This window comes from Indicator indicator, chromosome 2 (genome assembly GCF_027791375.1).
Source record: "Indicator indicator isolate 239-I01 chromosome 2, UM_Iind_1.1, whole genome shotgun sequence".
In the NCBI taxonomy this organism is placed as follows: domain Eukaryota; kingdom Metazoa; phylum Chordata; class Aves; order Piciformes; family Indicatoridae; genus Indicator; species Indicator indicator.
This window is the reverse complement of record NC_072011.1, coordinates 57,580,789-57,593,826: the sequence shown is the minus strand read 5'-3', so window position 1 is coordinate 57,593,826 and position 13,038 is coordinate 57,580,789. Positions and strand designations below refer to the sequence as shown.

The 13,038-nt window shown below is 44.1% G+C and overlaps 1 protein-coding gene across 1 annotated transcript in view; it reads left to right on the top strand.

Annotated features, from left to right (window-relative positions):
• The window catches only part of TMEM63A (transmembrane protein 63A), a 38,845-nt gene extending 29,464 nt beyond the window's left edge, over nt 1–9,381 (top strand). The window contains exons 19-22 of the mRNA XM_054396032.1: nt 1,215–1,382; nt 7,464–7,579; nt 8,569–8,631; nt 9,235–9,381. Of these exons, the coding sequence (XP_054252007.1) occupies nt 1,215–1,382; nt 7,464–7,579; nt 8,569–8,631; nt 9,235–9,381 (494 nt within the window). The remainder of the gene's footprint in view (nt 1–1,214; nt 1,383–7,463; nt 7,580–8,568; nt 8,632–9,234) is intronic.
• Nucleotides 9,382–13,038: the final 3,657 nt, after the last annotated feature.

Genomic DNA, 13,038 nt, shown 5'->3' with positions numbered 1-13,038 from the left:
AGCTGCCGCTCTGGTAGTTAACTCCGGGAGCTGCCGCTCTGGTAGTTAACTCCGGGAGCTGCCGCTCTGGTAGTTAACTCCGGGAGCTGCCGCTCTGGTAGTTAACTCCGGGAGCTGCCGCTCTGGTAGTTAACTCCGGGAGCTGCCGCTCTGGTAGTTAACTCCGGGAGCTGCCATCCTGCAGGACACTAAGAAGATCCCCAGATAGATCTCTGAGTCATGGTTTTCCTTTTTCTAGGATATTTCTCTTTTTGTTCCAGTTGGTTTCTCGCTGTCCCATGAACAAAATTTAACATTTCTGCCTTAAGCGTCCTGTGTATCTGGCTTTGACTACTTTCTTCTTCCTACACCAGCCATTAAATCCTGTATGCACATGCGAGAAGCTTAGCAATCTGGCTAGAGCTCATGGACAATTGTCCATTTTGACTATGACATGATCTACACCTTATTTTATAGCATCTTTCATTCATAGACCTTCTGGACTGCCATATAAGTTATCTATAGGGAATCATTTCAGCAGCTGCAGATATTGCCACTCTAGAGATGTGTTTGTCAGGCATAAGTAGTATTTAAATCATTATATTCAGTTCCTTTTTTAATCAAAAATTTGAGAGGCATAGATACAACATAAATTAGCTAAATGAGATATTGTTCAGAGCTGGTTTTAATCACAACCACATCTATTATTGGAAGAACATGGCCTTTTTTTTTGGGTAACAATGTACTTGATACTTATTTACGTTTTGTTTTGTGTGCAGTTGTAAATATCTGAATATGCTGGTGCAATTCATAGCTGGCTTTTTTGAGGGATAAAAAAAAGTCAATTTGAAATCCAGTCAGGAATCTGTTGAAGACTGAGATGGAGATGTCAAGCCATTGTTCCTTACCTGTATTGTGGTGGAGTTATCTACCAGTTTGTTCTCATGTGCCAGTACTAGGAAGTAGCTCTGGGTTCTCTCTGGGAGCATGAGTGGTGCCACAGACAAGTGCGTGGAGAGGTAGAAGGGTGGGGGAGATTCTAGGGGTCTTGGATTGGAGATGCAGCAACCTTAGGAGCAGGCTGCTATCCCCTGCTGTCCCCCTGTCATATTTGGTCTGTATCCACCATTACTATCTAGATTTTTCCAGTTGCTTACATGTAGATGTAACAGAATTGCTGCTTTTTGTCAAGTCTAAAACAACTTCTCCTTGGCTTTCCCTTTTTTTCCTTCCAGGTTTAATATACATACTCCTGAAGCACATGGTTGACCGTTACAACCTTTACTATGCATATCTCCCTGCCAAGCTGGAGAAGAAGATGCACTTTGCAGCTGTCAATCAGGCCCTTGCAGCTCCAATTCTCTGCCTCTTTTGGCTCTATTTTTACTCATTTTTGCGGCTAGGTAAGTACTGCATTTTTTTCCACCTAGAAGCAACTCCCAGCTCTCTTACCAACTTACCTAAATTGCTTGTGGAGTTTCATAGGTTTTGTGGGTTTTTCTTTGTTTGCTTCCATGAATGGGAACTCATGGTGGTTACCTGTGGCACTCAGTTAGGGAGTCTTTGCAGCTTACACAAGGTAGCTTAAGATACTCTGATGGAGATGGCTTAGATGTTAACTTAAAGCTGTTAGCACAGGGCTTTGTATTTCTTCATTTTACAGGAAATTGTTCCCTAAATCTGTAGAGCTTGAATTGACCAGTTGGGCTGTGGAGCAATAGTAAAAAGCATGAGCTTAACCCAAAAATCTCCTCAGGATTAGCTCTTTCTAGTTAGGATGGTCTCTGAGTTTTTGTACCTGCATTTGTGTAGTTTAATTTCATAGAATCATTGAATGGTTTGGGTTTGAAGGGACCTTAAATATCATCTAATTACAACTGCCTGCCATGGGCAGGGACACCTTCCACTTGACCAGGTTGCTTAAAGCCTTGTCCAGCATGGCCTTGAACACTTCTAAGGAGGGGGCATCCACAACAGAATCACAGAAACATTCAGGTTGGAAAAGACCCTCAGGATCACCTAGTCCAACCAATAATCCTACTCTACATATCCCCAAGCACCACATCCAAAAAACCTTTAAACACATCCAGGGTTGGTGACTCAACCACCTCCCTGTGCAGCACATTCCAATGCCTGAGCACTCTTTCCATGAAAATTTTTTTCTAACGTCCAGTCTAAACCTTCCCAGTTGCAGCTTGAGGCAATTCTCTCTTGTTCTGTCACTAATTACCTGTGGGAAGAGACCAGCAGCAGCCTCTCCACAAAGTCCTTTCAGGTAGTTGTAGAGAGTGATGAGGTCCCCCCCTCAGCCTCCTCTTCTTCAAACCAACCATCCCCAGCTCCTGCAGTTGCTCTGCATAAGATTTATTCTTCAGGCCCTTTCCCAGCTTTGTTGCCCTCCTCTGCACTGGCTCCAGTACCTCAACATTTCTCTTGTATTGAGGTGTCCAAACCTGGACACAATACTCAAACACAATGTCCCTGGGCAACCTGTTCCAGTGTCTCACTTCTCTCACTGTAAAGAATATCTTCCTAATATCCATTCTAAATCTCCCCTCTTCCAGCTCAAAGCCCCACATCCTACAAGCCCTTGAAAATGTCCCTCCCCAGCTTTCTTGTAGGTCCCTTTCAGGTACTGGAAGGCTCCCCAGAGCCTTCTCTTCTCCAGTCTGAACAGCCTCAGGTCTCCCAGCCTGTCCCCATAGGGGCGTTGCGCCAGCCCTCTGATCATCTTTGTGGCCCTTCTCTGGACCCACTCCAGCAGTTCATGTCCCTCTTGTGTTGAGGGCCCCAGAACTGGGTACAGTACTCCAGGTGGGGTCTCGCAAGAGCAGAGGAGAGAGGGAGAATCACTTCTCCAGTTTGCTGGCCAGGATGCCATTGTCCTTCTGGGCTGCAAGTGCATGTTGCTGGCTCATGTCCAGCTTCTTATCCACCAGTACCCCTTTTCTGCCGGGCTGCTCTCAATATCATCATTCTCCAGCCTGTATTGATATTGAGGATTGTCCCAGTGCATGTGCAGGACCTTGTACTTTGCCCTTTTGAGCCTCATGCGGTTCTCCTGAGTGCACTTCTTTAGCCTGTCTTGGTCCCTCTGGATGGTGTCTGTCCCTCAGTCTTGTCAACTGCACCCCTCAGCTTCTTATCCCCAGCAAACTTGGTGATAAGTGTGTTGTCCTCTTCTCTGCTTTCACTGTCATTTCACACAAATGGCCATGCTTGCATTGCGGTTTTGCTAGCATACCAGTAGTAAAAAACATACTGTTGGCAGACAGTCATCTAACTTCAGAGAGAGCTCTGTAGATGTAAGAGGCACTTGGAGATATTGCTTCAGGCTTTGCCTGGATTTGAGCAGATGTCCCTGCATTACTTGTATGTATGAGAGCTTGTTTTTCCCCTTATTTTGAGAGCTGTCTTTGCAACCAGGAAGACCAACAACTCCGTGTCCTCTGAAACAACAGCAGGATTTCTAGAGCATGCTTGAGAAAAATCAGCTCCCAACATGCAGCAATTGATTTTTCATTAATAGTTAGGAAGGAAATCCTGATGCAGTAAAAAACGAAGTCTTTATAATAATGTTTTCTAGTGGCAAAACCATCTGTGGTAAACCCATCATTTGTCATGGAAGTGGTAATGGAAAACAGAGGCCGGATTGGCGTGTTTGGCTTGGTTAGTTTGGAAGATCCTGTTTACAAGTTGTTGCTCAGTGCCTTGTAAGTGCATAGGGCAGTCTAGCCAAGTGGTATGAGTCTTCAGAGGTAGGAACTTGAGTTTTGATTTTATTGCCGTTTCGTTGCTGCTTCCTGGGCCAAAGAAAAGGAAGGAGGGGGAGGAGTGCTCTGCTTCCTTAGCTGCAAAATGAATCATTATGGTCCATAAAGAGTGATTGCTTAGTTACTGATTTGTATGGCTTGCCTGGTACAGAATCATAGAATTGTTTCGGTTGGAAAATGCCTCTAAGATCACTGAGTCCAACAGTCAACCTAAGACCACCGTGGCCCTTAAACCATGTCCCAAAGTGCCATGTCCACATGTTTCTTGAACACCTCCAGGAGCAGTGGCTTCACCATTTTTCTGGGCAACATATTCCAACACCTGACCATTCTTTCCAGATATTTCGGTCTGGTTGCAGACTACAGTGATAATACACTGTGCTTTCTCACTCATAGCAATGTAAAGCTGGAAGGACCTCTATCCTAGTTCTCAATCAAGATCAGATAGGACTTGACTGCACACAGAAGGTGATAGGCTGTGCTGGTATCATCTATTTCTTTCTCAGTTGCTCAGTCCTCTTCCTCATCTCTCGCGCCATCTGTCATACACCTAAAACACCACTGGGCCTCTTAAAACAGAGGAGATGATACTGTCTGCAGTTACAGAACCACAGAATTACAGTATGGTAGGGATTGGAAGAGACCTGGAGATCATCGAGTCCAACCCCCCTCTCAGGTAGGTTCACCTGAAGAAGGTCACACAGGAACATACCCAGACATGTTTTGAATGTCTCCAGAGATGGAGACTGCACCACCTCTCTAGGCAGCCTGTTCCAGTGCTCTGTCACCTTCAAAGTAAAGGAGTTGTTCCTCGTGTTTAGATGCAACTTCCTATGTTCAAGTTTTGTGCCTGATACATCTTGTCCTGTCACTGGGCACCACTGCAGACTGGTCCCATCCTCCTGACACCCTTTCAGTATTCCTGAGCATTGAGGAGATCCCTCCTCAGTCTTCTCTTTTCCAGACTAAAAAGACCTAATTCTCATAAGAGAGATGTTTCAGGCCCCTCAGCATCTTTGTAGCCCTTTTCTGTACCTTCTCCAGCAAGTCCCTGTCCTTCTAGAACCGGGAAGCCCAGAAACTGGACAGAGTATTCCAGATCTGGCCTCACCAGGGCAGAGTAGAGGGGGAGGAGAACCTCCTTATGACCTGCTTACCACACTCTTCTTGATGCACCCCAGGATGCCAATTCAACCTCTGCCGTCTGGGATACTTACATGCTCTCTAGAGCTGTTGGCAGAGAGGAGTGCTGAAGTCTCAGGACAAGGAAACCTAATCTTTGGAGAAATTTCTTCTTCCCTGCTCTCTGCTCCTTGCCTGGTGCCTCACACCATACGTTTGCTTTAGTGTAGATGTGCCTCGCCAGCTGGTAAATACTGATGTAACCTAGACTTAGGGAAAAAAACTCTTTTGAAGGACTTCCCAAAATACCCCTAGGGAGGTTTTTTCACTTCTATTTTTGGTTTGAATAGTGGCATGTTTGTGGGTATTGTTTTTGGTTTTGCAGGTTTGTGCAGGGCTTATAATCTCCTAAAAAGTAAAACTGATCTATCTTGGGCCACTAGTGTTACCACAAAAATATTTGAGCCTTCTTCTTGCCCCTTTTGACTAAACAAGCTTGGAAACAGCTGGGATTTGTGTTGGTTTGGGTTTTTTCCCCCCTAATATTTTGGTCAAGTCATCTTTGCTGTAAAATGAGATTAATTTCTACAGAGTATTTCTCCAGTGGTCCTGGAGAATAAGTCACTGTAATTTTAACTTTTCCCAACTAGTGGATGCTACCATGTCCTTTCTTATAGTTCTCTTTCTAAATAAAAACCTTTCAGCTTTGTTAAAGTTTACTCAGTTTCTTCTCTTGCTGCTAGTCCTTGGATTCCACCCAGTTCTGTCCATATTTTTGGGCTTCTCAAGTTGAAGGCTTAGAACTATCAAGCTATTTTGTATATATATCAGAGACTTAAAACAAATTTTTTTTAAATTTTTTTTTTTTTTACCCTTCTTCCTATGTTTTGTGATAGCATCATGCTATTGACTGCTTTCCAGCCTGTACTTCACAGATTCACAGATTTTCTCAGGTTGGAAGGGATCCACAAAGATCATCTTGTCCTGCAGTGATCATGGACACCTCCAGCTAGATCAGGCTGATGTTGAATTCTCTAGGAATGGGACCTCAACCACATCCCTGGGCAGTTCCAATATTTTGCCACTCTCGTTGTAAAGAGCTTCTCCCAATGTTCACTCTAAATCTACCCTGCTCCAGTGTAAAACTATTGCTCCTCATCCTATCACTACAAGCCCTTCTAAACAGCCCCAGCCTTCCTATAGGTCCCCTTCAGATACTGAAATGCAACTCTAAAGTGTCCCTGGAGCTGACAGTGTCAGCTGTCCAGGCTGAACAGCCCCAATTCTTTTAGCCTGTCCCCACAGGGAGGCTGCTTCGGCTGTCTGTTCGTCTTTGTGGCCTTCCTCTGAACCTGTTCCAGCCAGTCCATGTCCTTCTTGTTGAGGGCCCCAGAGCTGGATACAGTACTGCAGGTGAGATCTCAACAGAGCAGAGTGGCAGAATCACCTCTTTTGATCTGCTGATCATGCTTGTTTTGATGCAGCCCAGGATGCAGTTTGCTTTCTGGGCTGCAAGTGAACACTGTTGGCTCATGTTCAGCTTCTAATCCACCAGAAGTGTTGTATACTGCAGTGTTCTAGGCTTGTTAGCCCTCTTAGCTACCATTTAATTATCCTTCCAAATTGTAGTTGTTTACAGTTTTCTACTTAGTATTTCATCTTCTTGTGTATTTTTGGCTGGGTTTTGTTTGGTTGGTTTTCTTTGAGAATGGGGCTGTCTAATGTATCAGAGTATTTTTTTTTTTTTCTGGATGGTTTTTATTATTTTTTTAATACTTTTTTTCCCTTTGGTGCCATCATCACATTTAATAAAGGGACTCAGGTGCTGGAATAGATTGCCTGGGCAGGTGGAGGAGTCACTGTCACTGGAGGTGTTCAAGAAATGTGTGGACATGGCACTTTGGGATGTGGTTTAATGTCCATGGTGGTCTTAGGTTGAAGGTTGGACTTGGTGATCTTAAAGGTCTCTTCCAACCAAAACAATTCTATGATTCTATGACTCTCTCTATTACATTTCACAAACCATTAATGAAAGTATATTAGAAATGGGTCTAGAATAGATGATCAAAGGAGGAGAATAATTGTTCTGAGTCTTGTTTATCATTCAAGTATAGCAGCCACCTTTCCTGGCCTTTCAAGGAAGCTGGGAAAACAACTTGTTCCACAGTTTTACCAGTCAAGAAGCTTTGTGCCAAACTTCTGTTTGCAGCTGGAAGTGACATGCCCAGTCCTCTAAGGGAGGGGAAAGAAAAAAAACAAACAACACCACAACAAAAACCAAACAGGCTTTGGGAGTTTTTCTACATACTGTTGGAGATGCAGAGTCACCTGCTCTATGTTTTATCTGTGTGTTGTATCAAGAAGTTAAGGCCCAGAGTAATAAAAGGCTGACCATATAGCTAACTTTGTAAACCACTAGAGAAGGTCAGCTCAGCTCTTGTGAAAGGATGGACTCGATGATCTTTGAGGTCTTTTCCAACCAAAAAGATTCTGTGATTCTGAAAATGGGGAAGATAAAGTGGAGGGTTGTTTGTCTATTTTTTTTTTTTCCCCTAATATATATTTTTATATTTTCTGGATATCTTCTAGGCTTTAAAGCACCTACAACAATGTTCACCTTCCTAGTTGTCAACATCACAATTGTAATTTGCTTGGCTTATACTTGTTTTGGCTGTTTCAAGTACCTGAGCCCACTGAATTATAAGGTAAGTGATAGATACCTAACACTTTTCAGCACCTACTTATGTGCTTGTTCTAGCACCAGCTGTTCTGATGAGGTGGTTTGTGCATTCTCACTAGAAACATCTGTCCACAAATGTTCATTGCAGCAGGCTGGTTAAAGAGGGCAGATAGTAGAAGTAAGCTGCTTGGCATAGTGGGAAGTCTGTCAGTGTTAGCAGGAACTGAATTTGAGAGGAGCATTATGGAAGAAGTCAAGGAAGACGGTTGGAGGAGAGACTACCAGTACTGCTAAGTTTCCAGTCCTAACAAAAGTTTCTTGAAAACAAGAACTATGGATACTGGAGAGTTCACCTCTCTTCTAAATGTGTGAAATATTTTGACTGAGCTTCACACAATCTTGACTACCAGACACCAAACTTGCATTAATAGGGAAACCAGGTTTCACTTTACTGCTTGAAAGAGTCCACTGCAGAGCCACAAAGATGATGAAAGGAGTGGAACATCTCCCTTATGAAGAAAGGCTGAGGGAGCTGGGTCTCTGTAGCTTGGAGAGGAGGAGACTGAGGGGTGACCTCGTTAATGTTTATAACTATGTGAAGGCAACTGTCAGGAGGATGGAGCCAGGCTCTTCTCAGTGATGTCCAATGATATGATAAGGAGCAGTGGTTGCAAGCTGGAGCATAGAGGTTTCCACATGAATATATGGAAGAAACTTTTACTATGAAGGTTATGGAGCACTGGAACGGACTGCCCAGAGGGGTTGTGGAGTCTCCTCTGGAGATATTCAGGGTCCCCCTGGATGCATCCCTGTGTGGCCTGCTCTGGGTGATCCTACTCTGGCAGGGGGGTTGAACTAGATGATCTTTTGAGGTCCCTTCCAACCCCTGACATTCTGTGATACTACTCAGAGATCTGCCTGTGCAGGTCTCCAGGTGCTTATGGTCTCTGTGTTGTTTTGACTTAACAGTTTGATGTTCTCTCTCTTCCTTTTCTCACCTGTGACTGGTTACAGATAGAAGACACCCAAAGCGAAAGAGGAAACGACACAGATGTGCCAACCATCCCAACGTCTTCTGTAAGAAGTTAAGAGTTACTAATACTCCCTTATGCTTCCTAGAAAAACTTCATTTCTCACCTTGCTTACCACAAAGCTTGTGTAGGACATACTAGTCTGAATGGACTGTGGGACTTCCCCTGTGCCTGTGGGACCGGCGAGTTCTGCAGCTGGGCTCCTTGACTGTTTCCAGGTGGTGTTCCAGAAGTATCTGCAGCTGACGCTTTAGGAGTAGTCGAGACACGCCACTTCCAGCAGCTCTGTACGCTGCGCTCTGGGCCTTACACCAGACAGATCTTCACACCTGGACAGCTGCCAAATGCAGTCAGTTGCCACTGCTTTCTGACTTTGAAAGTTGTGACGTGTAGCAGGTCTTACCTGCCGTGTCACTCAAAAGGATGTAGGACTGAGGTAGAAAGAGAGGCCTTTGTGCAACGGTCCACAAGGACAGGCGAGTGTTGCGCCGGGAAGCCTCCATTAGGGTGCAGAAGGCCTTAGGTGTTAAGGTGAAGAGTGGGAAATGGATGATGAGAAGAGTGGCAAGGGGAAAAAGTATCTTGGGTGAATGATCCCAACGTTATACTTGGAGAGACTTAGTAAAACCCTTAACACTTGTGATTTCAGATGTACGTCCCTCGAGTTTTGCAGCCTGATTCTGCAGAAAGGACAGTGCTTGCCCACAAGGAGCAGCAGTCGTATGGCACTATGGACAACACTTACTCACAGGCAGAAGGAATCACCACCTGTTCTGCTGGACCTCCAGTTAACTGAGCAGGCATCGAGAAGTTCGCTTTGAATGCCAAGGACTAACACAAGGTGGAGCACTTGGTCCAGGTTTAGGAGAACTAATTCCTTCCCCACCAGCACCTACTAAGTATTCTGGTTTTTTTATGCCTACAGAAGAGGTACAGAAATAATTCATTGTGTGGTCTGCAGCTGTGCTCAGCGATTAAAAAGCAGATGCCTTGGGACTGATTGTTTTCCAGGCTGTCTACACCACACTGTGAAACAAACGTGTGGAACACAGAGATGCTGATCCTCAGGGACTTCACATATGCTATCTCATCACTTGCCTTATGAAGATAACTTATGTTGCATATAAGTAACTGGTCACCAAAGCAAATGCAGCTATTAAAGCTGCCATTTATTTATTTTAAATATTTTTTCCTTTTTTTTTTTCCTTTTTTAATGAAAAAAGAAAAAAAAAAACCAGCCCACGACCCAAACAACAAAACCTTTTAGTATTTATAAACCTCTTGGGATGTTTTCAATCCTGAAGCAATGTCACTTTTGATGCAAATGCTGTTTGTGTGGGTGCTGAGGGGATATGGTGTGTGGTAGTCTCTCCTCTTGTCACCCAAAGTAGTCAATATAGATTTGATCATGTTACTTTTCTTTCTTTGAAAGAGATGAGGGAGTTACTGTGCACTTGGGTACTAAAATAACCAAACCAAAAAGACTGGTGTTAAAGAAGGGAGTGATTTATCTGATACTGGTTTTATCTCTTTTGTGTTTTTTTTGGAGGGCATTTAGGTTGTTAGTTTCTGTTCACTATTTTTAAGGGCCTTCCACAGTAAAACTTCACCTGCCAACAAAAAGGGACATAAACATTTTATCTTTCTTTTAATCTTGGGTCAAATTGACAGATCTCTGGGTTTTTTCTTTAGTACCATTTATCTGAACTGCAAGATAGTAAGTTTTTAAATGATGTAATAGGTGTAAATTTATTCCAAAGGCTATTATGTCAAAGTGTAACTAATAATCACCAAGCAATAAAACACTTGAGTTCAGAGAAATTCAATGCTGTCTTGATTGATTTCATGTATATTGAAACAGTTCTTTTCCTCACTGCCTCACAACATTATCAGTGTCATCAGCTCTTCCTAAGAGCACTGTTGTGAGGCATAGAATGTCCCACGAGAGATTTGAATATTTTAAAATTTCTCTGTGGGATGAATCTTGGTGACTTTTTGAGTAGGAGAAAGTTTTGGTCTTCTCAACCACCCCCCTTCCCTGTTTGTCTGCTTATCATTGAACTGTTAGTTCCTGATCTTGACCTTTTCTAGTACATCTGGAGCAGCAGCATCTTGAGATTGACATTGAATTTGTTCCATAAATGAGTGTGTGCAGATGTTCAGTGTCTTTCAGGACTGCCTTCAGCTTCCCAAACCAGCACTCTGGATGAATGCTGAGCAGGAGACCTGCACTACTGCAAGAAGGACCCTGCAGAGGAGCCCATGCTCTTAGTTGAAGGTACACATAACTCCTGGTCCTTAAAAGACAGGTGAGGAGCCTTGTCTAGTGGAGGGGCGTGGATTTGTCAGGCATCTTTTATACTATCACTTGAGCGTTGCAAGGATGTTGAGTGTGTGTGTGTTAACTTCAGCAGTGGTGGCATTGCTAGAGATGGTTATGTGCCCTGAGTATCATGGGGCAGGTAGATTTATGATCATGGTATTACTAGAGGTGGTGTGTACCCTGGATGCAAACTGCCATTGAAGATTGATATTCAAACAAAGGAAAAAAGAAAACCAACAGGTTCCTCATTTTTTACTTGTCTTTGGGTCTGTCATATAGATGTGAGGACAGGAGGAGGGGACAGAGCCTGTTGTATTGATTAGATCAGAAGCCTGTGGTTGTTGTAACTTACTTCTAGCTGCAGTACCCCATCTCATACAGATGTTTGCAGAGGCAGTGGACACTTATGTGTATTCTAATGGGGAATCAAAAGAATTATTCAGCTACCACGTTTACAGTTCTGGCACTGCAATTTTCACCCTCTGTGATCTAACTTAGTGGTTTTGAAGAAGTGACTTTTGATATGAGAAAAACTTCTTCAGTATAAGGGTGATGAAGCACTGGAACAGGCTGTGGAGTGTACTTCTCTAGAGACTTTCAAGACTTGCCTGAATGCATTCCTGTGTGACCTGCCCTAGGTGATCCTGCTTTGTCAGGGGGCTTGGACTCTCTAATCTCCCAAACTCTACTATTCTGTGTTTCCATGATAATCTTGTATCAAGGACAAAAACTCATTTGGTGACTGGATTTCCTTTTTGTGCATGGAAGACTGCTGAACCTTGGTAATGAAGCTGCTTGTGGTTGGCCTGGGTGCAGTATGGACAGGAATAGCTCTCCCCTGTACTTGCATAAACCCACCTCCCATCATGCTCTGTGCTTCAGGGTGAGAATATGGAACCCCTGCTAGGTAATGGAAATTTGTACCTTGTTAAAGGGTCATTGCTGGCATTTGAGGCATCGAATTACTGTGTTTTGAAGAGACCTTAATAAGATCAAGTCCAACCTTCAACCTAAGACCACCATGGGCATAACCCACGTCCCGAAGTGCCATGTCCACATGGTTTTTGAACACCTGCAGGAATGGTGACTCTACCACCTCCCTGGGCAGCCTGTTCCAATGCCTGAGAAACCAGCTCATGTATCTGATGGGGAAAACCACTTAGCATGCAGCAGCCATTCTTGTTTGCTACTGTGACTCTTGTTGCAGTTAGACTCAGAAATATCTGGTATTAGGACTAGGACATGCACTCGTTTGAGTAAAGGCTGGGATCACTTATTAGTGAATTATCACAAGACCTCCATGTACAGCAGTGCACAGGCTGAAGGCTGGTTTATCAGCATTGCTAGGTTGTGCTTGCTTCCCTAGTAGCCTTTGGGTCCCTCTCTGAGAGCTGGAAGTCCATTAGGAAACTGCACTGGTTCTAATTTGTTTTTTCATGCTGGTGGATATCTCTGAGAGGATAAAATTAGCTCAGTAGAAGAAACTCCTTGCATTCCTCGCTGAGCCCTAGAGAAAAGCTGAGTGATGGAAGCCTTGACAAATGTGGATGTTGGCTGCACTGTATTTGAAATTCATATTTAAAGCCATTGCACATTCTTTACTGTTCTTTTTATAAATCTTTTGGCAGGAAGCCTAAGCAAATGGCCCAGCTGGAGTTACTGATTGTAGCTCCCAGAAGCCATATTTGTTGAGATCCAAGTGCCTGCTGCTTGCCTTGCATTGCTCAGTTGGAACACCTCCTCCCCACCACCTTGCTCTCTACTAAGTCCTTACTTGAGTTCTGGCAGCCACCACTAGCAGTGGTCTTGTGGAACATGAATCCTGAGCAAGTCTTGCACTTGGGCATGAAGTAAGCCCTGCAGTGTGGTCTGTGGGGAGGCTCTTTGTGACACAACCAAGGGGACAGACCTCACTGCTGTCTACAACTACCTGAGGGGAGGTTGTAGCCAGGTGGGGGTTGGTCTCTTTTCCCAGACAACCAGCAGCAGAACAAGAGGACACAGTCTCAAGCTGTGCCAGGGGAGGTAGAGGCTAGATAGGTAGAGGAAGTTCTTCACAGAGAGGGTGATTGCCCATTGGAATGTGCTGCCCAGGGAGGTGGTGGAGTCACCATGGCTGGAGATGTTCAA